General features: G+C 40.7%; 3 protein-coding genes across 3 annotated transcripts; all 3 read right to left on the reverse strand.

Annotated features, from left to right (window-relative positions):
- Positions 1 to 1089: 1089 nt before the first annotated feature.
- Positions 1090 to 3250, reverse strand: vma21 (vacuolar ATPase assembly factor VMA21). The gene is made up of 3 exons (XM_079555969.1): positions 3086 to 3250; positions 2773 to 2882; positions 1090 to 1522 (listed from the first exon to the last, which is right to left on the reverse strand). Exons 1-3 carry the CDS (start codon positions 3145 to 3147, stop codon positions 1383 to 1385), a joined length of 312 nt encoding a protein of 103 aa, XP_079412095.1. The 5' UTR covers positions 3148 to 3250; the 3' UTR covers positions 1090 to 1382.
- Positions 3251 to 8639: 5389 nt separating this feature from the next.
- mtnr1c (melatonin receptor 1C) lies at positions 8640 to 18177 on the reverse strand. The gene is made up of 2 exons (XM_079556959.1): positions 17700 to 18177; positions 8640 to 9603 (listed from the first exon to the last, which is right to left on the reverse strand). The coding sequence occupies exons 1-2, from the start codon at positions 17914 to 17916 to the stop codon at positions 8738 to 8740; spliced, it is 1083 nt and encodes a 360-aa protein (XP_079413085.1). The 5' UTR covers positions 17917 to 18177; the 3' UTR covers positions 8640 to 8737.
- An 882-nt stretch (positions 18178 to 19059) lies between these two features.
- Positions 19060 to 26791, reverse strand: neurl1b (neuralized E3 ubiquitin protein ligase 1B). Its single transcript, XM_079556880.1, has 6 exons — positions 26461 to 26791; positions 23305 to 23549; positions 22804 to 23137; positions 21032 to 21763; positions 20487 to 20603; positions 19060 to 19825 (listed from the first exon to the last, which is right to left on the reverse strand). Exons 1-6 carry the CDS (start codon positions 26489 to 26491, stop codon positions 19578 to 19580), a joined length of 1707 nt encoding a protein of 568 aa, XP_079413006.1. The 5' UTR covers positions 26492 to 26791; the 3' UTR covers positions 19060 to 19577.
- Positions 26792 to 27983: the final 1192 nt, after the last annotated feature.

A 27983-nucleotide genomic window follows, 5' to 3' on the forward strand; every position in this document is an offset into this window, starting at 1 on the left:
AAACGAGACTCACGCAAACCGGATAAACAAACTGAAATCATCTGCTGACATTGCTGAGGCAGAAAACATCATTAGAGCCGAGCATCTGTCAGTTCTTCTGTTGGCTCCGCTTGTGTTGTCTGTGCCCTGGGAACAGGCTGTGTGCTGCCACCGTGTGACCAATGCATTTCTCTGCACAGAAAACAAAGCATACGTGATCTCACGCAGACTGTTGTCCCCTGGCCCTGCACCAGAGCTGGGTTTCATTTCAATAAGTATACAACTAATAAAGTGACGTGTGTGTGTTTTTTTTTACAGATAGGCTTGTTGTTTTAAAGTAGGAGAAAAATATAATATAAATAACTGCTGCATTGTTAATTATACCGACACAATTTTACAATATACCGAAACTTTGCACCATTGGACAACATCAAACAGATGGTCGGGAAAAGAACCTCTTAGGTTTTATAATGCATCAGTGTCTGCATGAAATATTCTTTACTGCAGCAGAACCTAGTAATTTTTTCTTGTTTTTCTTTTTAAATACAATGAGGGAAAGAACACATTAATCTTAAATTATTAGATGTCATCCAAGCGTATTCCTAATTTTGCTGATGAATGCCTAACATCCCACACCTTCACAGGAATGAGTTTACTGTATTAGAATCTTACGCAACTCTCAGGGAGCTTTACTGTTACTGTAGGCTTAATAAGGAGCCTACATAGAAATGCTTTACAATTAAAAGCACAGCAGTCTTTAAAAAAATAAAAAATAAAAATACAGGTTTCAGGGGAACAAAAAATCATGTACAGAGCCTTTAATACTACCATGGCCTATTTTCTTAAAGTAATGCCAAAACACACATATATATTCTTTTTTTTATTGCATTTCTCTATGAAAATGAAACATATTTTCAAATATACGCAGCTCTCAACTTCACAATACAGAATTAAATAAAAAATAACAAAGACAAAACTACAAAATATTTCCATTTCCAATTAACAACTTCAACACAGCATACACACAAGATGACACATATCAATCTATTCTAACTGTTCTAACAATGTTTGATTCTGGACCAAAAAGAATACGTTGTTTTGCATTTGGGTAATTTTAAATTTAAATTGAATCTAACTGAATTTGTAATCCTTTATCATTTGTAAGGTTTGCAGGAGTCCACATTTGTACACACACAAATATAAGGAAAGGAGTCAAATAATGAAGAATCATCGGAGCCTCCACTCCCTTTTCCTTTATCCTGTAGTTAAAGTGTGCATCAACCACATCTTGTAACTCTGCACAGTTGGTAAAAGGTTTCCTGCTGGAGTCCAAAGAGGGAGGATACATGATCCATACCATGTCTGTCTGCCTCCTCCGGTCCTCAGAACTGATAAGAACAGTCTTAATCATGTTTTCCTTTTCCTTTCGGTGTGCCTTCGTTCCAGGCCACATATACAAATAGAGCCAACACTACATGCACGGCAAGCACTGCGACAATGGCAGCATAGAAGTAACTATCCGAGCTGGACATCTTCATTGACCCTGAAAAAAAAAAAGGAGATTATGTCAAATGTTTACCTGCACCAACATGTTACTGGATACTGCAACAACACTGTGCTTAACATATAACTGAATTAACTTGCACACTCATTTCAGTTGGCTACATTGATCCAAGCACATTCTTCTGTCTTGGAAAGGAATTTTATATTGCTTTTCACCAAGACATGTCACTCAAAGCACATTATAAGCGCGTCAAGCATTGCTGCCAATCTACGCCTTTGGACTCACTCAGGCTACCTGGAATTTCCACATGATCTCCCATTCTGGTGCCAGGCCTGTACCCGTTTATCATCTGAGATCAGGACTATCAAGGTCGGGCATTCGCACAAGGGAAGGGACAAGAGAAGAGTCCAAAAAAAACATGAACAAATCACTCAAACATCAGGCATAAGGGAGCCTGCATCTCCTCAGCCCTGCCTGTTCTCATGCAGTCATTGCTCATTTATTTCTTTTGTTTGTTGGGGGGTGGGTGTCTCCAAAAGTGGCTACACTACTTTCTCTACAATTTGTCTGACAAGCTCTGCGCTTACAATTAATATCAAGTAAATATTAGGTTTTACTTCACTGTGCTATACTGAAATATGAACTGCTGAACCTATGCAAGAATAATGTGCATTTCAGAATATGCTCAAACCCCGGCACAGTGTGGTTAGGGCTCCTGTCTAACCTAAGAAGAAGGTCTCGGGTTTGATTCCTTGCAGTCGTTTTCTATGTGGAGTTTTTATGTTTCTCTCCTCATGTCTGAACGGGTTTTCCCTGGCTGCTCCGGTTTCCCCATGTTCCCCCCAAAACATGTACAATAGGTGAATCCTTCAGCCAGGTGATTCTGACCATTAGCCGGGCTACACATCCGGAGATGGGTCAGTGGGTGCTGCACTCCGGTCGTCCACTGACGGATGGGTCAAATGTAGAGGACAAATTTTGGTGAACAGTTGTTGTATAATCACATATAAAGCACCATAACTTAACCTTAGACACACTAAATGATGCATTTAAGTCGTTTATAATAGAATTGTCCAATCCGGATTTTAGAGCTGACTTCACTTCCACTGTGAGAACAGAATCCAGCATTAAGAAACTGACCCTTCGGCACAGCTTTGAATAAAACCACTGTCAGCCAAGATAAGGGGCGGAAACCCTCACTCCTTTCATCTATAAATGTCCAAAAGATTAAACGCTGATATGATACGTGTGCCCTGAAATCACAAACCCAGAAGTATAACAAGGCTTACCTTCAAAGATGTAAGCCTTTGAAGCGAAGTACAGTCCAATGGGCAGCGTGACCATGAGGATAGTAAAGAACAGTAACGTCTTCAGGGCTGAGACCAAGGAGCCCTCATTCCTACAAGAGAGTAAGAGTTCACGACTCAAATCAGATAAACAAATATCAAGACAACAAGACCCCAGTGTTGAGACACTGATATGGGATAGTGGTTAGATAGAGAGACGCCAGGATTCCAAGGCTTTATCTAGCATATCACTGCGTCAGTGGTATGCTAGTTAGCCAATGCAGCTTATTCCGTAACAAATAGGTGGTTTCTTTACCCTCTGGAGTATGGTGGTGGTCCCATTGAGGCATCTAAAGATGATTTTACGTTTCCGTCCATTCTGTAATATTAAGATGACGATTAATAGGTAAAAAGAAACTGCGAGAGTGAAGCCCCGTGTTTAGTGTTGACAAATGCCGTTCTTCCGCTACAAGTCACGGGATCATCATGTGACCTAGCGAAATATCGAGAGAGCAGATTCGTCCATCCACGCCGTTCCTCGAAAATATATTTTACTGTTTGTTCTTCTTTTTTTTTTACACTGCTGGCTGTATGTAACTTGGCAAGCAAGAGTAAAAAAATAATAATAATAATTTTAGGTGAATTATTCTCAACATGATTATAATCTAACATCATTCGTTTGGGAAAAATACAAAGATGAACTAATGGAGATGTTCAAAGGTAAAATACTGGAGTTATGGTTCACATTAAAACAGTTGGAGACCACAGTGAGTTCGATGTATTACCAGTAGTAACTCTACTGCAGGGGTCACCAACCTTGTTTCAGCTGAGGGCTACTTTAAGAGCATTAAGTTGTTGGAAGGCTACCAGTTAAAAACAAATCCTAAGGACTTAAACGTACACTGTTCACTTATAGGATATTGACCCCATATCATATTAAAATAGCTTTATTTTAGACTCATACTGAGTCACAAGAACCGAAATAACTGTCATTTTAAGAATTAGATTCAAGAAAATGAAGTGCTTTACACTTTAGAAAAAGTCCCAAGGGCTACTGGACATGCCCCAAAGGGCCCTGGGGGCCCGCGGGCACCATGTTGGTGACTCCTGCAGTCTACTGCTAGCGGAGTTGTTGTTTTTTCTCCACTTTTATACTGTTTTATGGTTTTAGCTAATGTTGGTCTATGGAAAATGTATGCTAACAGCCACAAACGGATCTCCTTGGCAACAGTGGATTTTCCCGAATATTTATGGGATTGTCTGTGATGTTGCACTATTTTTTAATATATTTTTTACTATAGTTTATCATGAATGATTCGACTAATGCTAAAACTGTTCTTTGGACTCGGACTGAACTCTACACCTTTTATGTTGAGGAAGCACACGCCACTTCCACTTGCAGTCTGTCTCTCGCTGCAGTGAAGGAGCGGCACTTTCTGCTCCAGTTGGCTTTTCTTCTGCTGGTCCCACACGCAGCCAGATCCCCAAGACACACATCTGTGAGAGGCTGTGTCTGCTCCACCAGACACAAACCGCTGTGAACCATCAGAGCAGCATGTTCAGCTAACATTATACGCTCTGTAGGTACTCTTTAACTATAACATCATATTTTACAACAGATCAATACGAAACAATCGTTGGCTGGTGATTCATTTTTCTACTTTTATCTCAATTACTTCTACAGGCGCCGTTTGTTTTATCAATAAAACAACCCAGGATATTGAAACTCATATTAAAATTAAACATTAACCTCTTAACCCCGCCTTAACCAAGTACATTTTCTCAAGTTCAGCTTTACCCAAATCTAAAATTTCACAGCCTAGGCCAGTGTAACAAAAGCTAAGACCTACAAAACTCCTCTACACAAATCTTGTTCCTTGCGTTCTTGCCGCATTGTGAAATTGAGCTTTTGTTGTTTACGTCACACATTTGTGTCCCCTTTTTGCCACACTTTTGTCACTTTTTGTCATATTTCTTTTGCTCTTTTGTGGCAACAGAGTAATTTTGTTGTGTTTTCCGTTACATTTTTGTCACTTTTCCATCCCTTTTTTTTTTTTGCATCATCACATTTTTGTTGCTCATTTGTTGCATTTTCATCCTCATTTTTGTCTAATTTTTGTTGCTATTTTGACACTTTTTTCCAGTTTTAGGTAAAGCCAAACTGGAGAAAACGTTCAGGTGGGGGTTAAGAGGTTAATAGCATGTTGAGATCTTTTTTGTGACTGATCACAAATCTCCAAGGGGAGGTATTCAAAATGAATTAAACAGATCCTTGCTTCATGCTTTGGGAATATGTGTGCAGTCTTTAAGTTCTACACCTCCCAACAGGTTCGCACCCTGTGGGGTTAACATTTGGCCCAAATTTGTTTTAATACCCCAACTATATTACACTTATGCATTTATATACACCTTTGACCTTCTCTGTTAAGTGAAGTGGAATTAAATTTCATGTGTCACCAGTGCTCACTCACTTGACGCCCGCTGCACCTGTTGTTTTGACCAGGCAACTACAGTGTCACTATTCTGGGCTATGATTACACTTTCCTTGTGAAGTATAGACTGGAGTAGTTATAGTTACTGGTATGTCTGTTTTAATAAATTCAAAAGTAGCTTATGAGTGGAGCCTTTGCCTTACATTATCATGTTTATCTTGAACCTTGACACGGAAACCTCCTGGTAGTTTTCTGACCCACACCCAGTGGCATGTACAACGCATCATATGCATGAGAACACTCGCAGCGATAAACTCAACGCACAAATCCATTAGAAGACTTGCTGTTGTGGCAGGAGGCCTGAAGTGAGACCCCACTGCTGTAAAATGCACTGAAGTGCATTAGTGCTGTTGAAATTCCTCAGCGCAAATACGAGAACCGTGACTGGCTCCAGCCAAAAGCCCTCTTGTCGTGCTAGCATTAGACATTCTAATGGCTCACTGCTCAACCCTTGTGATTGAATCACATTGGTCACAACCGTCTGCTGCTGTGGAAAGAATCTTATCATGAACAATGGAAAGTAGTTTCCAGTTTTTTATGCATCATTAAGGTATAGACACAGTAACGACTATGATGTTCCTCTGAACATGGTCCGTGTGTGTGGTCCGCTTTAAATACTGCATACTGGAAATGTGCAGCAACACAGAAGCATTTTATAATATTTACACGAAACATTACAGTATAAATGGAATGACCTTTAATCAAGATGTTTTAATGTTGTAATATCATGGCAATGTAGTAGAATATTCATTATAACGGTTTGTAAAATGTATTTTGACAATTATGTATATGAGCAGAACAAATAGGTTCTCTGTCTACGATGATAACACACAAAAATGTCCCCACAAGTCTCTGGATTCAAACTAAATCTCAGACAAAATACGAAACAAGCTATCATTTCAACTAATCAATCTGAATTCAGGGCTTATTTTTTAACTCAAGAACTTTGGTCTATCATATTTCAGATACAGCCATGTGGACAAGGCATCATGGATGTGTACATTTTGTACTTTTAATTTTATCAATGCATTATACCTGATTATACAAAGAAACAGGGTCACTCAAATTTGAAATTGCTATTTTCTGGTCCAAACTCATCTCAAGCTTTCCTAATGCATTTACAACATCAAAATTCGTCACAGGGGCTGAGTTTAAACCAGGTTTCACAACTTTCAGGCAGGAAAACTGTCACTTCACTGTAAAAAATGCCTACTATAGCCTGACATTTTATGACTTTTTAAAAGGCTTTATAACCAGTGTTTTTTTGGATAAATATCTGCTTTTACCATATACTAAAGGACAAAACAAATTTTATTCCAATAACAGAAAATTAAAAAATCAAGGATAGCTCCTTTAATACTATTATGTATAAGATGTTGTCCATATGGGTTGATGTTTGAGAAATGAATTGTTCTATGCCATGTAGCTGGGCAGTTATTTTGGGACATCTGACCGTATCTGACCCCTCTATGCTTCACTACATCTGTGTTTACATCACTGGTAACTTTTTTTATGCACATTTTTTACAGGTGCATCCGTGGAAGCCCATACGTGACCTGTGCAGCTGACATCTGCGGCAGGTAGTGGAGTTAAAGGTAAAACATGTCTCAAACAGAATGAGCCAATAGGACTGTTCCTTGTTTTAGACCTCTCCACATCACTTAAAGTTCTTGACAGGTCCTGCATCCTTGTTAAGGGACATGCTTGGAGTTTGTTGCAGTGTGTAAGTTGAGCTGTCAGAGCTTGTCTTAGCTGGGATGGCATGTGCCTTAGTACAGCACCACTATCACAAAATTACATCTGGCTCCTCCTGATTCATGTCATTCCCCCAAGGCATTTAAGAAACAAGAAAGCTAGTTTTGTACTGATATTTTCCTTCTTATGAAACTGTTAATAAACTGTTAAATCATTCAAGGTCATGCGCTTGAGGATTTGGTTCAGCAAATGGATCTTACCATAGTTTAAAACGTTTAAAGAAACTTTTGTTTATTCACAGAATTGACAGTAACGATAGCGGCTAATCTGTAAAACCAGAGCACAGAATCATTCTGTATCTTACAAAGCTCTTCTCTTTGTCTGACTCCCTGGACTCAGGGCAGAGCTGAATCACAGTCTCTCACAGTCTCAGAGGAGCCACCCCAGGCCACACCAACATTAGGCTGTGTTATCCCGCCTGTGTTCTCTCTGACGGGCCATGAGCCTCTCCCAAATACTCTGCTCCTTCTCCTCTGCTGCTAAGTCGTGTCTCGATTGGCAACTTCCCCATCTTGATAATTATAATCTTGAGACAAATTTGTATAAATTAGACAATTTATGATTACAGGCAACAGAGGAGTTTCAAATTGCAATGAAAATACTATCTGACTTCTTGTAATTGCTTAATCACCGTCTTCTTGAGTTGATGAAAATCATACTGTACAAATTTAAGCTGTTCTCATGCTTGGAAGAGTTGAAAGGATAACTCCTATGACTAATGTTGCTATTACAGGTTCCGTTGATATTATTCATTTACTGTCTGCACTGTTGTCACTGTTGTGGAGCAAACACTGTTTTATTGATACCCTTAATGTCTTTCCGTTTTATCAAACTAATCAAAGGCTGGATTCAGTCTCCTTTTCCAACATGATTACATCTTTATGTGGAAACAATACACTCTGGATAAGTGGTTCCTGTTGAGTTGAAACATCGCAGACTTTAATGGCCTAGTTTGCCATTTTATTAGATTTCAGAGTGAATGATGTGTGTGTAAAATGTTCTTTAAAAACTATTTTTAGTTCACTTTACGTCGCGTTCATTGCGTCAGATGCACCTGGCTCATGATCCGCCAGAATAGACAGTTAACAAAAAGTCAGTCAATTAAATAAAATCTAAGAAAGGTGTTTTTTGTTCATGTTGTCCTCTGAACTGGGTCGTTTTTTAATTGGATTTATTTTATATCAATGTGAGGAGAAATTTGACTTGCCATGATCTCAACCCTTTAAAGGCAGTGTGTGTATGATGTACTGTTAGTGGTTTAAAAGGGGAAATATAACTATACCTGGACTTGAGTTGAGGACACATTGCACTAATTTAGATTCAAAGTCTATCTTCTATCTCTCAATAAAGATTTGGGTGACGACGACAATGCAATAAGATCTGCTTTTGCTGTGTTTACGACACAAAAATAAATTACAAATAAATCTACAACAACATAAAGTCAGGTACAGCAGCTTTAAGTGTAAGGCTTGTGCTCTGATAACAATACACATTACAAATGGAGTGCTTACACAAACATGCTGCTACTAATAAAATAAAAGTTATCAGTGGTGTCACTTTGGCAATTTTCCATTATTTTTAAATTCGCTCCTCTCAAAGGCAGAAACTACTGTACGCCAATCATAAAAAAAGATTCAAACAATTGTATTGGATGTAAATAACTTCTTTTAAGGCACACAATCAAGTACTTTATGCTATTTTTTCCCCCAGACAACACATCTTCATACATTTATTTCTGCTACATTGTTATTTGTTGCCACGGGAGAAGGCTTACTCTTTAGGCCCTCTGTGGCGCACCTGGATGTCTCCACGAGCAGCAGTCGCGGCACGCACAGGGCCAGGAGGATCGTCTTGTACTCTTTTCTGAAGTTTTGGTTCAGCAGACCGTAGATGATGGCGTTCAGGCTGCTGTTAAAGTACGCCATGAAGTAACTGGTGACAAACAGCCACTCGGGGATGTTTGGCGCAACACGGCTGGGATTTATCGCCACTGCCAGGCCTATGAGGTTCAGTGGCGCCCAGCACACGGCGAATAATACAAAAACCATGAACATCGTCAGGAAGTTCCTTACGTCGCTGGGTTTCGGCTTTGTCCTTTGTTCAGGTTTGACCCTGTGCTTCACGCGGATCACCAGCACCCATATTCGCATGTAGCAATAAGACACAACCAGCAACGGTATAAGAAAATGAATGACCACGACAGATATAGTATAGTAAGAGCTGACTGTTTGGGCGAAAGTGCACGAGTAGATGCGGGGATCGTACTGAAGCGAGCCCACAAAGAAATTTGGCACTGTGGCGATGGCGGTGAGCAGCCAGGTGAGCACCAGGTAGCAGCTGGTCTTCCTGAGGCTGTACAGGCGATCGTAGTGCAGGCTGTGGCAGATGTAGCAATAACGGTTTATAGCAATGGCCGTGATGTTGAAGATGGAGCCAATGACGCTGAGGCCCATGATAAACCCGCTGGCCTGGCAGTGCAGATCGCCCATAGTCCAGTCATTGTTGAAGATGGCAATGAGCACCAGTGGGTAAGGGTACAGCGCCACCACCAGGTCAGCGACAGACAAGCTCACCACAAAGATGTTCCCTGTAGGGGAGAAAAACAAAGAATTAGATAAGAGCCAAAACATGAGTCAAGCTGCTCTGTGATTAACGGAAGCAGCGCTGTTCCTCGGCCCGAACGCTCCGGGGCGAATTTCCAAAAATAAAAAGAGGCACGAGAAGTATGACCATGTTCTTGAATCATAAAAGAAGAACTTCATTGTGCCTTGTGAAGGTTCTTGAATGAACTGTCTTTTAGTGTGATTTAAAAAATGTATCGTTACAACCTGGGGTTATGTCTATTTTGTGGGACCTGGGAACTGTTTTTTGGTGAATTGAATAGCTAAAAATGGTTCAATTACGTTCAGTGTTTGTATCAGAGGGATATTTGTGTCTCACTGGAATTAATATGACCACTTCTATGTGTTTTCATAATGCAAAGAACGACCGTGTCTGCAATGCAAAGCAACTAAAGGAATATTCAATTTTTCAAACTCTAGATCCACTGTTTTCCAAATGTGTCTCATTAAGTCATATAATACACAAACACTCGGTGTATTTGAAATTAGCCCAAAGAAAAACAACAAGTTTGTGCTGTAATTCACAACAACAGTAAGACATTCCCAGCAAGACAGTAACACAGAGTGATCTCATTGCCTTGGTATAACATGGCACATGTATTGAAACAAAAAACCCAGACATTTTTGTCATTGCTCTGACAAAAAACACACTAATTACATAAACAATAACATGGTTTTATCGTTTAATTTGATCCAACAGCTTCCTGTCTGCCTCTTGGGGTCTCAGACAGAGTGCCACTGGATCTCCTCAGAAGACGTGAATCATAGAAAATGACATCTGATAACGGCACAGTACAGCTGCTCTGTGTGACAGGAAAAACAATAAATCAAATCGTACTGTTGGGTCAGATCAAACGATAGATATCTATCTAAAACATATGGCACAGCCCTAACAAAGTAAAAAGGCATTTGCTCCTCATTTATGGAAAACATTGAATCTTTTCCAAATTAAATTATTATAGAGGAATGATGCTGTCCTGTGACGACGATGTCGAAACTGACTAAACAAACATTCTTAAATGTAAGAAAAGTTATTTATGATTCATTTTGGACTGTGCTGCCACAATAGATTAATGTGTGTTTCTCATGCACATTTGCGTCATTGATTAAAACATTTAGATTTGAACTAAATACATATGCTACGATTTGACATTCTTAAGTTTGATGTGGCCGTAATATAAACATGAAGTTGAGTACTTTCTCGCACAGCTGAGTCAACAGTGCTGATTGGCAGATATGATAGCAGAGGATTTGAAACACATGTTGGCCATCAATCCTCAGTGTTCAAGGCCTTTGTTAATCCATTCACCCCAGAGGGATGGGTTGTATAGCAACCGGGCTAATTTTAATTTCATCTTCCAAACTTACATCAGCACATTTCAACACAATCACTGCTCCGTATAAGCGTTGCCAATTCGATTTGCCTTAATATTTTATTCAAACATAACCTCATATTTTCTGGCCCTTGTGTTTTGTGAATTGGAAATGTCTCTGTGCGTCTTGCCAGGTTAAAAATAAAAGCATTTGTTCTTGGTCCTGGAGTTAGCTCAGTGGGCAAATCTGTCACTTTGTATTTGTGATGCTTGCAGTGCTCAGTGTGTGCATTTGTCATTGTGCATGGCTTTGACTTCTGCCTGACATCCTGCAGCTTTGCGCTCCCCCTTCGCTCTGGTCAGGACATGCTCCAGCCGCAGCCCCCTCTCTCTGGGTGAACCCTCTCCCCTGATTATCAAGAGGATGAGGTAAGTGCTAGAATGCCACCAGGGCTGATGCCGTCAAACGACTGACCACTTTGTGCCTTTGTTTCTCTGCCATCAATTTTTCAGTCTGAGCGAACCATGATAGGGATTGCAATTGAATAAAAGCACAATATGAATGATTGTGACTACTGAAAACAACAGAATTTTCGATAACTTGTCCCATATGTTGACGCTCCCGATCCTGGATGTTTTATATATTTGCACCGTGAACTTAATCTGCATTTTTAACCTACATTTAAGTCTAATCCCAATCGAAGCGCTTGTCAGAAAATTTACATTTACCTGTTTTTGTCCTTTATTTACCCACCATAGTCAGACTCACCCTATTGGCCCTATTGCAGCAGACACAGCAAGAACACCTTAGATATCTGACCTCGTCGCCACCCTGCTTGGTTTAAACTCACTGTAGTTGTTCCTACTCAAAATAACTAAAGCTCGAAAAGACCTAACAACACATCAAGAGGAACACTACACCCACTCAAGCATCTACTCACCTGAACCTCTAGTGCCAGAAGCTATGAGCATGAGAGTTCTGTTTCAAACTAGAGAAGTGCATAAACATACCACAGAAGTATAAAATCACAATATGATAATATGCTGATTGGAAGAATTAACAAAGTTTATCACAACATACTTTGTTCTCCCACGTCAGTTTGAGAGAAGGAATGCCATGTTGCTCTGTGTCGTCCTTTACCCCAAATTTAATTTTTGAATTAGATTAACCATTTTATTTGACTTTTTTGAGTTTGTCTGTGTTTTGTTTAACCCATGACAGATCATGAATTAGCTGAATTATTGCAATTTGTGGCAAAAGTCCCTCTCACAACTTTACAGAGGCATACAAAGGTTTGGGCACTCTTACCATTGGCCTGGGTCGGGATGGGGTACCGTTAAACGATACCAGTCTGGTATGAATAAAAAAGATTTAGGTACTACTGGTTTTGAAAAAAATCTAATGCATGTCCCGAAACGAAATGTAAAACCTTTATTTACAAGTTTTGATGCTGTTGGTCATCAAAATTTAAAAGGAAAAAAAAAAGTGAAAGAAAGTTTTAAAAAAAAGAATTAAAAAGGGGAATAAATTGGGAAAGTAAAATGGGAAAAAATGTAGGAAAACATTTTGAAAATCAGGAAAATTGGGAGGAAAACACGTAGAATTTTTTGTGAGTGAGTGAGTGAGTGAGTGAGTGAGTGAGTGAGTGAGTTTAAAAAAAAAGTGTTAAAAATTGGGGAAAATATGTAAGAAAATAAGAAAAACGTGTTTGGCCCTTTTGCCGTTAATGGAAGTTTCTTGGTTGTTTTCTCCTTAGACAAATGAAACAAAAACAAAAGAAATGAAATGGAAGAAAAAGGAACATTATTAATCGGTTTTATGGTTCTATATGACAAATATTTTAGTAAAGGTATCGGAAAAAGTATCGTTCAGGTATCGGTAGGGCTGGGCGATTTTGGAAAAAAAATTATCACGATTATTTTCCCCATATTGATCAATCTCGATTTTCACAGTACAACATCCCCTTACAACAATACACAAGCATCTGTAAAGGAGACGCAAAAACAATGTATTGTTTGAAGAATGTCAGAAGCAGACAAAAGGCCACGACATCATGGAGTGAAGCACTAACATCTTAATGTGTACATAAAGAAATGAGTAAACTGCGCACTTATTAGTAAAAAAGACGGTCAAACTAACAATTCACTATTAGAAGCCCAGCTCATTCACCGCTGCAGCCTCAAAACAAACCCACATGGTCCAAATCGATAGTTTTCCTCTTCGAAGGTATTAACTCTTCATCCCCCTGCGCGCGTCCTGTTCCTCTAAAAGCTTCCTGTGTGTTTTGGTTTTGCCCATGAGACAAGTTAGCGCAACTTTGTAGCTGATTTTACACGTAAGATCACCAGGTCCTCTCCTCTGGCTTCCACATGTGCCATCCTGTGCTTCCTGTTTGTTTGGGCCAAGAATCCCTGGGATTGACCTGACAGGCGCTGCAGCAATGCGACAGGACTAGCCAATTCTCCTCGATTAAAACGCACCATGCGATTATCGTGGTCATATTATTAGATTAAATCCAATTAATTGCCCAGCCTAGGTATCGGTATCGAAAACCAAGTATCGTTAAAGTACTGGTTTTGAAAGAAATGTAACGGTACTCAGCCCTAGGCCTGGATGCCCAAACTTTTGTTGCATAGCAGAGTTGTGTTTCTATTATTATCCACCAGTTCATGTTGGTAACTGATTAGGTACAGGCCCTTTCCTTCCTTTGGCTGTATGTAATCTCAACAGACACGATCTTTCAAAATGTCAGGTGACTAAGCCAGTGAGTTTCACAGTGTTTTCCTGTCAGAGGCAGCATAAATCATGTGTCACATTGATCAAAAGTACTGTAGAATATACTGGAGTTGTCAACAATTCAGCTTGGTGCCAGTAGACGCAAAACCAACGTGTATAATGCCCCCAGTATAATACAATGCACATCTGGCCGTCCAAAATATGACATAAAGCAGCTCTCACCAAATAAACATTAATGTCTATTTACACACGCTGTATTGGATATGGCATATGGATTGCTCTCTATCAGCAGTAAATCAAACCAAAAAAATCATAATAGGACATGTTTCCTGGCCTGGAAAACATGCAGGATAAGAGAGAGAAATGAAACAGGACCCAGTTTGATATCTGCAAACTCATAATTGTGCTCTCATGCCATTCTCAGAGGCTTATGTAACGTGTCAGTCTCACGGCTCTTTACTGTAAAAACTTCACTCTCACTTTAATCACAATAATGTATTCACTCGAAACAAAATAATAAAAAATAACGTTATTTCAGGTTTTCTATTATAATCATAGAGGTTTCCACTTTGATTGAATGTGTTGCTGATTTCTATTTTAAACCAAACTCTGATATTTAAATGAATATTGAGTGTTATGGCTGGTCCCCAGGCCTGGACCAGGCAAAGGAATTTGCTATGATAAACCAAAAAATGGTGATGTTAATTTACATAAAAGACGGTGACACAAGCTGCCTCTGGTGAAGTAAGCTTATGAATCTAGACAGGCTATTTATTCATGGATCTAAAGTGACTGTGCAATTAAGAATAAAAAGAAAATTCTATCTGTTCAGAAGAGGAAGATGTCAACTGAATTGAAGACCATCCATATTCATATAAGGGTTTGGATTGAGACGTTAGTGTTGCATACTGTGTAAAGTAGCGTTACTGAATGAAAGAACACATAATAGTAAAGTATATGCAATGCTGTACAGAAAGTGTATTTATTCTTATAGTATTATCTTATAAATGGTACTTTGTTATTAGGAAATGTGACTACATTCCTTGGCATAACCACATTCTTCTTTTCTATTTTTTTATGCCCCCGCCCTCTCAATATTGAAGGAAGCTACGTATTTGGGGAAAACCGAAGCTCTGAGCCTGCAACGTTTTAGTCCTTGCAGGTGACTGACATAACCCCATAATCTCATCACGCTCACACAATAAACGTCATGTGCAATCGTGTTGCCGGGAACCGCAGACATGTTTAATGTTGTGTGCTAAGTGACATCCCCTGTGGATTCGCTCCGTCAAGTCACATCTTTCCCCGCTTTGGGTCACTATGTCCACTGACTCCATTACCACGCCTCTGGACACTTTTCAACTTCTTGCCGATGAAAAGTGAATTCTGTTATGGTTGGAGTCGCACACACACACTGGACATCCTGTCTCCCATCTGCTGCCCTTTGCAATTTATTTCTGTGTCCCCCCCCTTTACTCTCGCGAGGGCAGTTTGTCAGTTTATTTTTAGTTTTTGGTTTAATCCCAGTAGGAACAACTTTAGTGTGAACATCCTATAGTGGCACGCTTCGTCCCTGTGAGGCTGGATGAAGCCGGAAACAGCTTCACATTTGACAGGCCACTGCAAATCTAGAGCGCCCGCCGCGTTAGAATCATCACACGCGATGCTTTATTTTCATGACAACAAGTGAATGAGTGGTGTTTTCGGAAAGGGCGAGAGGGGATAGAGGAGATCGGCCATGCGTGAAAATATCTGCGCGCGAGGGGCATCCAACAGTGTGAAAAGTGATGAAAAGTGTCACCCGAAAAACATTATGACGCTGCCGTCATTACCCCACGTTAGATCACACGGTGAAAGATGTACAATAGTTTCTCCAGGGCCCGCAGCAGCAACTGTTGTACATTTGGACAAATCATTCTGTCAGACATGGCGTACAATTAAACATTAATAATCTATAAATAGCTGTGTATGAACAGTGAAGGGATTGTCCGAAGGCTATCTGAGGTTAACACTAAAGCAATGTCACTTAAGTACAGGCAGCTATGATATAAGTTTGTCTCTTTGTTTTCAGCTTCTCATATGATCGCACCAACAAATTCATTGCCAAGCAGACGGCCCACAGTCCATTTACCCTTCTTGTTCTGGACTAGTCGACTGTGTCATTGTTTTTGTTGCAAACCACATAATCAGATTAGCGTTCGGACTTCTGAAGACTTTTTTTTCTTGTATCGCTGGCGTGCTTTGGGGCGCATTAGGTGTATTACGTAATACATTTGAAATTGTAAATGATGGTCCTGTTTGCCAAACACTGGATGCCCTATTCCCCGGCGCTTCATGTATGTTCTCATTAACGTCCTGTTGTGACTGCTTTTCGTTTTGGGCCGTATTGACCGCTGGTACAAGGAGGCAGTGAGGTTTAACGTGCCAGTGATGAATAGAGTCGGTTAATCCGTTTGTTCTCTGTGCATGTTTTGACATAAAGCCTATGAACCATCTTTTCTGTGCAGCTTCGCATGCATATAAAAGATGTGCATGAGCAGCTGCATGAGAACAGCAACAACTTATTAGTTTGGAATTTGTGTAATACAGTGTGTTATTTGTAGAACACATATGTATCGTAATAGATTTGCTACTGTGTAAAGCTTCACTTATGAAAATTAAGACTATGTGTTACAGTATGATAAAAGGTTATAACCCAGACTCCAAAACTAGTTCTTTTTTTTTTTTTTGCAAATCCGAAATCCATATAAAGAGGCCAATATTCATTCATGCAAATGTTTAAACCATGTTCTTGATCCTTTAGGCTAAATCAATGTTACTCATCTGTTTCTGTGAAATCAAATTACCATATTGCAAATACTGCAGAAATGTAGGTAACACAATATCGTTTGAGATTTACAACAACAAAAAAAAGCCATATTCTACATCCAGCCTGAACAATGTTCATATTTCAAAATAAGCTTTCCAGATGTTGCGATACATCGCCACTAGCAATCACAGAACACAATATATTATAATAAAGTAAATTGTAGCACAAAAGTCAACATAATGTTTGTAAACAAATGCATAACATTAAAAAAGAGCAAAAGTTTTGTTTCTTAACTTATGGTCCTGATTTATTATTTTTTAAGTCTTGTTTTGATATATGTGTTGATGCAATAAAATGATGATGCCATTATTCAACACAGTTATTAAATATTGCTTTTTTTTCTAACTGATGCAAGATTTTTGAAAAAGCTAAAACAAAAAGACTTAAACATGACCATTTCTGGGAAAACTCACTTATTGAATTATTTTCTTTGGCTTTGATGGCCCAGCTGCAAAGACTTTTGAATATCATAATATATATGTATTTATAGTTAAAGAACAAAGACATCTCGAAGACAGTCTTCAAAGGAATGACATACCACCTTGAAGGTCACGAGTTAGTGTTAAAAAGGACATATATTTTAGCCACATGTGACTGAGTCTCACCTTGGCGCCGCGGGATACTACAGCTGCTGATATACTGTGTGTAAAGAAGCGAGGATTTGATTTATCTGGACCTGAAGAACCAAAGGATGCAGGAAGACAGGCAATAGAAGTGTCATTACTCGTGAAGAAATATGAAGGAGAGACTAGGGGAGCAACAGAGAAGTGCTCACCGCCTGGTGTACAAATCTAGTGATTACTGTCAAACACAGAGGTCACTGCATTACATAATTGGGATAGTGGATGAAGGTTGCAAGCATGGAGCCTTGGTTAAAAGCTTTATGAAGTTTAGGATTTCAGTAGCGTTTCAATTCATATATTTTCTCTGTTTCTGCAAAATAATATGAAAAATAACTTAATGCTTTGGAAAATGACTTACAGGCCTATTTTTTGGGTCAAGACATTAACTCTAATCATTTTGTTATTCCTCAGTTAGGATGTAACAATAATAATTATCATGGGGGGGGGGGGGGGGGCTTTGACATGCAAACATGGGTTTGTTAAAGATAACTCAAGAAACATAGATATCGTAGTCTCCTACCTGCATTCCTGAGTTTTTTGTTCCTGTACACGGACAGAATGACCAGCACGTTGCCCAGGATGTCTACCACGATGGTGAAGATCAGCACGCTGGCCAGCGCAGTGGACACTCCGGGGGAAGTGGAGGCATTCAGTCCGCTCTCAGTTGTCTTGTTTTGGAGGAAAGCAAGAGAACTGTTCACAGACTCGTTTGTTACATCCTTTACTAGTGAATCCATGTCCCCTTAGGGCTCAGCTGCCCTTGTGCCAAACAAAAACACTCCATATGCCCCCTAATTATCCTCAAGGCTCCTCCGGCAATTGTTAATGGAACTACTTGTCCAACCCGAAGCGTGAATATTAATCTATAGCCTATTTGTTAAGTGATAAGGTGATGTTAAGGCTCGTGTTTCGCTGCTTCTGCTGAAGTTTCCGTTTTTGCGCGCTGCTCCATTCTGCCAGGATAGCCCCATTCGCCTCTGTGAAGCCATGTGAACGCTCTCCTGTGCGTAATGGAAATGAAAGGGCACTGGGCACGGACAAGGGGCCGCGCGCTGGTGTGCGGGAGTTCGTTGGCACTGCAGGCAGAATTTACTGTACATGATTTATGTTATGAGTGTTGAATTTGGTCACGCAATGGCTGATTTCTCTTCAAATTAACAACTATTGTCGTCACAGTCATTACGCATAAAACTTGGTGATTCGTATTGAATGAACGATTACGTTTTGTTATGCTTTATGTGTTGGTTAACCTACATGCGGATCGACTTTCACTTCCAAGTCTAGTTTTGCGCATGGAAATAGCGCCGTCCTGTGCCCAGCTTGATGTGAAGCTCACATAAACTATTGACAACAATTATTTCAGCATGTTTCATTATGCCTAAGGTTTACTACTGTGGGTGTGGCGTGATCATTATCATTATCATGGATCATCATGTTTAATGCCTGTTGGGATATTGGGCTATACAAAAACACTTTGATTTGACTTTATTTTATTGACACATCTGTAGGCCTATGTCCTTCCAGGAGGCTGCTTCTCAGGAATTGCTCATTGGAAAACTGAAGCATAATATGAATTTATCTTTTGGCTTCTGATGCACTTTGTCGCTTACTTTTTAAGACTTTAATAAGCCTGTATATCAGCTGTAGATACTGTAGGCCACATGCCAAATGTGAGTAAGGAGTAACTTGGCTATATCTCCATGATATTGCTTTATTGCAGAGATTCCAATGTTTAGATGTGCGAGTGGAACATGCTGAATTGGGCAGCTGAGTTGCATATGTAGCTACTTAACTCATTGTCGGGTCACCTTATACCTTATACTAATGTTGAAGTGTTACGCACTTTGACACAATACAAATAAAGTAGTCACATTGATCACTTTTATTGTTGTGCAAAACAATTTACCCCATCATCATGTCAAACACACTTCTTGAAACGCATCTTTGTCTATTGTTTCACTCTTTCTCTTGCTCATTTGTTTCTTGCTCCCTTTTTGCTGTAGACTAAAATATGGCTAGGACCTGTATAATTGAGTTGAACACAGATGTGACACATCTAAGGCACTATATGAGTCTAAAGCACAGGTATTTGGGGTTACAAAGAGAAATCGAATATATTCAGAGCAGGTGGTTTCTGCAAATATGAATCGTGAAACAAGACAAATCCACATAGAAATAGGCTATAAAACAGGTGCAAAGTATAGATGTAGAGACGCTCAAATATGCATTTTATAGAAGATAAAAACCTCTCTAATATCTAGCAATGTTAGTTACAAAATGTTCCCGTCGGCACAACATGTCCAAGTTTGGCAAGTGCCATTTTTTGATCAAGCCAATAAGTCCCGCATGACTCCGCTGTCCCACAAGCACGAAGTGTCTCCTCCACGAAGACATAAGCTCATGGCCTGTATGTTTTGATGACGTCTTTAATGGGTCTTCTGCAGATGGGACAACAGGCGTTGATTTGTCTCTTGAGCTTGAGGCCGCATTCGTTGCACAGGCACATGTGTCCACAGGTGTAGATGACGGTGTCCACCTCATGGTCGAAGCAGATGGTGCACTCCCCGTTTTTGCCACCAGGGGGCGGCTCTTGGACGGTTATTGCGGGCGAAACCGGAGGACTCACGGGAGAGCTGGGGGCCGTCACTAGAAGGAGTAAAGGGGAAAACATGAGTAAGATGAGCTAGGCATGAAGTTAATAGTGAGTGGTTAATTTAGTGTTCAACTGCTTTTCATCATATCCTTTTAATAGAGAGCGTTAAGCGTCAGATAATTACTGAAGTTCAGTCAGCTCCTATTCAAAAAGCATTTATGAAAGTACTAGAATCATGTTTGGTCTCTATTCTCTTTTGCTACAGACATTCATTTGAATACTTGCTCATAGACATGTAACATATGGGTCGAAACAACTTTTTTATTATTAAAAATGTGCTTTGAGTGCCTTATGTTTTTTTAATGGTTTTATCTGCATTCATAATTTTACATACAGTATGTCTATCAAAGTACTCTTATCACATCAACTTTTATTCAAATATCTTTTGTTACTTCCACCTCCTACTAATGTAGGCGACAAAAAGTGCCATATAAATTTAAATCATTTACTAAAAATCCCCTTCAATTTACTAGAAAACACTGGCATGCCAAAAATTCCACCAATTGATGTCATGTGGAGATTGTGGAGTTTTTGTCAATAATGCCATCAGATTAAAAAAAATGGCCACTAGAAACTGTAAAACCAAACTTTAATCAAAATCCCTTGATGTTGATCTTGTGATTGCTAACTGCGCTCTGTATTTGCACGTCTCACCCAAAGAGGACTCAGAGGCAGAGGAGGAGCGGTTCACACTGAAGGCCAGGTCCGAGTCGCTGTCGTCTGCACTGCTGCTCTGAGAGAGGCTGGGGGCTGGGCCTGGCTGCACTGTTCCTGTGGTAACAAAAGGATAAATCCGACCATGAGCAAACCACTAAGATAGTGGATTTAGATTCAAATTGCGGCTCTGTGTCCTCCCATGTGCAGCTGCTTCTCTTTTTTCTGTGTGATTAAGGTCTGCGCGGGATCTGGGGTATATGGTTGAAAATACAAGCGTTTATATTGCTGTGACTGTGAAGGACTTTGATCATGTTTTTGTGAGCTTTGAGCAGGCTTTGAGTTGATAGCTGCCATTCTAATTAGTCATCATCCCCCACTCCTCTCACTGCCCCTTTAGCACAGGGATGTGCTCCTCCCATCTACAGTAGTCACAAAAGGGTTTAAACATTTCATAACACTGTCCGATGGATATGTACAATCTAATAACATTGATTATACAACTAGTCTAATCTTTTAATCTTTACAGCCTTGGCCAGTCTTACCAAGTATCCTGAGTCTGTTGACAGCACCGTGGAGGGTGAAGAAGGCCCACAGCACCTGAGAAGAGTCCACACAGAGCAGTCGTCCGCGCCCCACACCATTAATGGCATGGTGCACCTCTCCTGTGGACAGCAGGGTGAAACTGAGCACATCTCCAGAGCAGGGGATTGGGATGCCCCGGTGGACAACCCAGTACTCTTTCCGGTCCAGCAGGAGCTCTGGATCAGCCGGTAGGTCTGCAGCGTGTAGACTCGTGGGGTCGCATGATGTTAAACCAAATAGTAGTGCTCCAAAATATGGCAGGTTTAAGTGGCCAACATCTACATATAAGGTCTCTCCAACATGAAGAGGCCGGTCACTGAAAACTAGTGTCCGACTGCTGTCCAGAAAGTGGATGCATGCGGCCAAACGATCAGCCGACAGTATGACGTCAGAGCCATGGACTGGGTGAAAGTGCAAGTCGTTGTTTAGCGGGGAGGGGAGGCCCGGGCGGACCACCCTGGAGGCAGTGGGTGCAGTCGAGGGAGTTGTGGAGGAGGGCGTGGTGGAGCAGCAGGGGATCAGCTGTGTGTAGTTGTTGAGCTGAAGGTCGGCCATCTTTGCGGCGGCGGCCTGGTTGTTCTCCAGCTGATTGTTGTTGTAGTTGGCCGAGTCGTGGCTACTCTGGGGCAGGTAGGCACTGAGGCGGGCTGTGCTCAAGCAGCTGGGCCCCACACTCTCAGCAAATGTGCTTTCTGTGGCAGAAAATACAAACATGTTTTACTATGGGAGTTGGCGAGATCAGTCCCAAAGTAAGACTACGCTAGTTTGCCTTTCCCCTCGAGACTGATTACTCCAGGGGGCTGCCCCTGGACATAAATTGAAATCATCCTGCCTCTCGAAGATGCAAATTGTCATTGTGTCCTTGGGCAAGACACTTCACCCACCACCTGTGTGACTGTAGTGTAGTTGTGAGTGGTTGGTGGTGGTCGGAGCGGCCGACGGCGCAGATTGGTAGCCTCACTTCTGCCAGTGAACCCCAGGGCAGCTGTGGCTACAATAGTAGCTTACCACCAATGTGTGTGAATGAATAATGACTTCAAGGTAGTGCTTTGAGAAACTTGTGACACAGGCTTGTAAAGCGCAATACAAGTACGTTGTCATTATTTCTATCTGAGGTTTCTTTATTTCGATCAGAGTAACATAAGCTGTGTAACAAAGAGCTGTGGTCCCTGTTTAACCCACAATACATTCCTATATTACTATTTCTAGTGATGCAGGAGCAGCTCAGTGCACTGGCCCCTCGCCAAAACTGCAGGGATCTGCTGTCTTGACCAAACATGGTCAAAGCTCAAATTGAGAATAAACATCCCCAATGAGTGCAAGTGCACTCCTCAGTAGAAATGGCGATTCAAATGATGATAAGCATTATAAAACACAGATACTTGTAGTAGGGGAATGACTTTGATCAATATCTCTCACTTTTGTTTGTCACTGTATCTTGTCAGATGTTGAGCTATTGCTTTGTAGAAGTTTAAAGGAAATGTTTTTTGTGAACAGTAGTAAATCTATGACTCAGTAGGCTCCGGTGACATTTACACACAGCTGCTTATGAAGTCTTTCCTTAACTTAGCTTCAAATATATTTCCCCTATAAAAATAAGTCCCTGGGATTTCAAGGCTGCCATTGCCTTATTCACACAGAAAATGACACAGGTTAAAGTAGGATTACCAGAACAGACTATTTTTCCACAATGTGAACTATTTCACGTAAGTGTATAAATGGAGAATCTTACCAAGCAGCATGACCTCCTGAGTGATGCCATAAATGTCTATAATGGCCCACAGTGGACAGCCAATGCTGAGGCCACAGTGGAAAAGGATAGGCTCTCCGTCATTGATGCTGTAGAAAACACGGCCATGGCGATCAGCCCAGAATGAAAGCACATTGTCTTTTAAAGCTAGTCTCTCAGGCAGAGCCTTTGCCCAATAACCAGGCCGGGTCACAAGGTCAGGGCAGGCGTACTTTGGGATGTCTGAAGCCACAAGTTCGCTGGGGTCAAGGCTGGTGAATCCAAAGCGAAGAGCTCCACTCCAACCTGTGTGCACACCAGCCAAACGAAGTCGCATCTGACAACAGACAAAAATATATGATGAAAAAATATTATAGAATACTGAATTAGACATTTTGACCATTTTGTCTGAAAGAAATTAACAAATAGAAGGATTTTGTTAACCGTGGAAGGTGTGTCTGAAGGCTATTCAAGCACAATGCACAGATAAAAGGTGACTCCTACCTTCTCATAGAGATGTACTGGTCTGTGGCTGAAGGTGATTCCATTACAGAAGCTGTTTTTACGAGTGGCTCGCCGAAGCTGCCCATCCAGCCTGATATTTTTTCCTTTAGCATGAGCATGAAACCGAGGTGACTCCAGGTTAATGTTGACTGGGGGAGCAGAAGTTCTCCTCTCCGTTGTTGCTCCATTGTTGGCAAGGGTGTAGTACTGCCTGTTGACCACCGTGCGGGGATGCAATGTCGAATCTATAAACAAAAAATAGAAAGCACAAATTATTTTTCAGAAACAAGAAAGTAAATAAGGTATTGTTGGTCCGATCAGCAAGCACAGATAAGAAGAATGGTTATAAGGAAGTAGATTTGTTTCATTGCTGAAGACAAGGTCAAAATAGAAACTTTCGGTGATGCCAGCTGTTGGAAGACAGGCAAGCATATCAGCACGCTATAACTTATACGCAAGTGGTCCATGACAGTTGGTTTAGAGGGCAGAGACACAGTTATGTAAAGGAGCCTATGGTCAGAGAAACTTCTTTTCCCACTGTGACAAGGAACAGACACATTTTCTCATGTAAACCCATACAGTTTAATGTAATCAAATCCATTCTTGGCCACTTCCATAGAGGGTTTCTTCAGAAAGCTAGAAAGTAGCTTCCCTGACAACTTACACAGGAGTAATCAAAAGTAGTGATCTTTGAACTTGCATAAACACTAGAGGGACTTGTAAATTATTGCCATACCACTTTGAGAAAGCCCAGTCCCAGATCTATGAAGCTAGGCCGGCAGTGCTTGGTCAGTATCAGGATGGTTGGTGGAGGTCAGAGGGACCAATGGCACAGACTGGCAACCTTGCTTCCACCAGTCTACCCGTGGGCAGCTGTGTCTATATGTAGCTTATCACCAGTATGGGGAGTGAATGAACAATGGATTCAAATTGTAAAGCCACTTTCAGCATCTATAAACACTTTTAATAAGACCAAGTAGTATTAGTATAGTTAGTATTTGTATTAGCTGTTATGTCTATGGTGTTAGGAACTTACATACAGTTAATTTAGATACAACACCAGATTCAATTGCCAACAAATATATTTAAAATATATGTTTGCTTATATTAGAAACAGAATCTCAGAAAGAAACAATCAAGAGCTATTACCAAAAGCATTTCAATTACATATGGATAGCGCACACCCTTGGCCTAAAGCATAAACAATCTCTCAATAGCCCCTTTCATCCAACGCAGTTATCTTCACAAACAGAGAATGAATCACAACGTGAGGAAATGTCCAAATAAATCCCAAATCTTCACGCACATCTTCACAGCAGGCAATGCCCTACTTTGGCAAGGAGTAGTGAATGAGTGTTTGATTTAATCAATCACAACGGAGGCATGCGCTTTACCATTTTCAGCTTCAAAATGGGGGGTAGTTTGTTTATGGTATAGACTGGCAGCAGTCCAACAATGAAACAAAGCTGTGCATGTGTGCCAAACCTTGTGATTACATTTATGTTTGAAATGCACTGTGTTGTTGATCAGGGCAATAACTCACTCAAATGTTCCACAGTACATTTCCTGAATTAGACATTATCACTGATTATATTCTAAACTATGAAGTAGCAAGCAACATCTGTAACATCTCAAATGACGTACCCACCTCAACTTCTGGGGAATATAGCTTTTCAGGAAAGTGAAAAGCAATAAGCTACACGGTTTGGAGTCACTTGGGGTTATTAGATGGGGCTCAATGTCCCCGCTAATAACTATACACAGGCAGTTTCCCCATCATGTGCCGCAGGTTGAATACAAACGCATTTGTGTCCTAAGCTTCAATGCTTTTTTAAGCTCTTCATAAATTAGCCACTATGTCAGTCATGTGGAGAACCAAAATGACTGGGGGTGCTGATGATTTACTTTGAGATAAGGAAGATATTCAAGCCCAGATAAACAGTGCCCCCTGTATGCATGGATTGTGTGATGTTCGTGACGTTCTTAAAGACAGAGGCTTGTGAAAGCAGCTAAAAGGGAAATTTGGACTTCAGTCACATTTACGCACATGATAACTGAAAATTTGTGTCATCTCTTTGCTTCGGTGCGTGCCAGATGAAAGAGGATGCTGTACTGCAAACACAATCATAAGACTGCACAAGATTTGTTCTGCATAGAGTCAGTGAAATTTACAATGACAAGAGATGCAAACTCAAGTAACTCTATATTGCATCTTTCTGTCTCTGCATCTCTCCATACATATGATTGATTCATTTTACATGACTGCTTGTGACTGGCATACCTTTTTTTTTCTTCTGTTTTTACCTTTATAATCTTTTTTTCATTAGGACTTGTACTGTTAAAACGTCTCATTTACTCATACTGGAATCCTGTACTTGGAGGATATAGTGTTTTTAGAAAGAGCGCACTAAGGCAGATTTTTCTATCAATTCAGTGTTAATTGAAACCATATCCCGTTGTAACTCAGGGCCTGAACTGCCAGTACTTGTGCTCCTCTGTGACTAACAGTTCTCTGTCCAATCCCTACGTCAGCTAGCTCCAGTGGCAGGAACCACATCATTTCACCTTGTGGATTCCCCGGTGGCGCTCTCCAGTCGTGGGTGGTGTAAATCAAAGTGATATACTGGCACTGGTTATCAAATAATGGCTTCATAAAGTGTGCTTGTAAGAAATTGGTGATTCACAGAACGTGCTTTTGTAAGGCATGTGGCCTGTAATTGGATAATAACGGCAATTATGCATGGCACTAAAAACATGTTATTTCTGGCAACAAGAAAGTGAGTGACAGCAACTAAACAAGTATTGTGCCAGGAGGCAGCACTGTTACAGCGTAATAAGCTCAGATATTCAACGAAATAAGGTAACTGCTTTCTGAAATGATTTAAACATTGGCAAAAATCTATGTGGTGCCCTAATCTGAGGGCACCACATAGTCAAAGTTAGGCTATGAGTCGATTTTAAAATTGGCACATCTGGACAAAATTGAGCGTGTATTTGCCGGAGCGCGGTTTGGACACGCTTCCATGAGATTCACGCTCAGCTCCACCGCGATGGAAGCGCATCTCTGCGCACACTCCACACGAATGCACATGAGCGATATCGACTCGCTCGCGTGTGAGTTTCGAACATATCCAAGGGTCGAACGACATCACTCACCTATTAACGGCTTCGGCGTTGTATTACCCATTATTTCCAGAAATTTGTCGCACCAAAGGGCAACTTATATCCGAATGCAGCGTACGTCTGTCCATCCATGTATCTACGACGCGTGCCCGTGCATGTGCGCCTATTTGAGTGCCTGTATTCTCATCTCCAAGCTGAGAGATGGACGCACTCTTCTTTAATGTCAAGCCCTAAAGCACAGCGACAAGCGGACACCTCCAACTGGCGCACAGCAACCCCTCCTTTCTTTAGTCCAGGCTCCCCCACTGCACGACTTTAAAGACACAGTGAGCAGGGATCCCTCTCACGCGCACAAGCACACAGTAATCGTTCATGTTTGATAAGCATGTGGTCCTCAACATCAGACCCGGGGACTGACAGGATGACATTTGTATTTGGTCGTGCACATTGCTGTGTACACTGTTATGGTTTGTTTGGTTGTGGCTCAGGTTTGGAGCTGTCTTTTTCAATTAAGTCATAATTAGGGCTGGGTACTGTTTAAAGATACCAGTGTTAAAAAAAAAAAAAACTGGAAAAATATAGAGACCACGTGTTAAAGGAAATTACTTTTTGTTTCAGCTCGAATAAATGATTATTGTTCCGTTTTGGTTCTAGATGAGAAATATTTTAGTGGCCTATAGGTATCAAAAAAGTATTGTTCCTGTATCGTAAACCCAAGTATTGTTAAATTATTATCGTTAATAACCCTATAGTCATGAAATAGGACCAATGCGATAAGACTGGACAATGATGACCATGGAACCTTTAGAAATTACATTTTGAATTTACTTTGACAACAAACTGCCTTGTATGCAACATCCCTTATAACATTTTAGATTTATTCCAAGGTGTATTTTATTGGAGATTTTGCACCAGATAGTGCAGAACTAGTGCCACCTCATGCATATTTGACCATTCAAGTACCACCTCATCAATATTTGGCCCTCACACCACTGTTTGAGGACCAGTGTTTTTGATCATTTCAATGCAGGACAATGCTTAGTATGTAAATTAGTAGCTTCAGGAACCCTGTTTGGATTGATGTGATGTATTCGGGGAACATTAAACACCATTATAACATCTCAAATCTTTGCCAGTGCTCCGCCGAGAGGAGCTGCCTTGTCGAGCAGAGCTGAATGTACCACGGAGCATGCACCCAGAGCTAGTTTCTCATAGAAAATGGCTGTTAACTGCTAACTTTGTATTACATAATGTTGCATGACTATGTACATGCCTAACCTTAATCCTAATCCGAAGGTACTTTGATCATAATGGAAAAAGTTAGCTTAGAAATTGTCCCGATAGTTGCGTACACAACTATACACAGCAACATCATTCAGCTCCACTCGACATTCAGCTTGTTTCGACAGTACACCTGATCCTTTACCCTGAAAAACTGAAACATGGGGGAATGCGTTCCCCCAAACGCAGATCAAATTAAGCACTGAGTGAGCAGAAGGCTAAAGGGCCTGGAGACTCGTTGGAGACTCAAGTTGCCACTGGTCACAGAGATGTCA

This window comes from Gobius niger, assembly GCF_951799975.1.
Source record: "Gobius niger genome assembly, chromosome: 5".
In the NCBI taxonomy this organism is placed as follows: Eukaryota; Metazoa; Chordata; class Actinopteri; order Gobiiformes; family Gobiidae; genus Gobius; species Gobius niger.

Bases quoted from the DNA above. Each gene is read 5' to 3' on its own strand.
- neurl1b (XM_079556880.1), bottom strand. From the start codon at position 26,491: ATGGGTAATACAACGCCGAAGCCGTTAATAG. The intron at 23,138-23,304 runs GTAGGAGTCACC...GTCTGTTGTCAG, and splicing joins CAGTACATCTCTATGAGAAG to ATGCGACTTCGTTTGGCTGG. The intron at 21,764-22,803 runs GTAAGATTCTCC...TTTCTGCCACAG, and splicing joins TCAGGAGGTCATGCTGCTTG to AAAGCACATTTGCTGAGAGT.
- vma21 (XM_079555969.1), bottom strand. From the start codon at position 3,147: ATGGACGGAAACGTAAAATCATCTTTAGATGCCTCAATGGGACCACCA. The intron at 2,883-3,085 runs GTAAAGAAACCA...ACTCTCTTGTAG, and splicing joins CCACCACCATACTCCAGAGG to GAATGAGGGCTCCTTGGTCT. The intron at 1,523-2,772 runs GTAAGCCTTGTT...TTTTTTTTTCAG, and splicing joins AAAGGCTTACATCTTTGAAG to GGTCAATGAAGATGTCCAGC.
- mtnr1c (XM_079556959.1), bottom strand. From the start codon at position 17,916: ATGGATTCACTAGTAAAGGATGTAACAAACGAGTCTGTGAACAGTTCT. The intron at 9,604-17,699 runs GTAGGAGACTAC...TCTCCCCTACAG, and splicing joins CAAAAAACTCAGGAATGCAG to GGAACATCTTTGTGGTGAGC.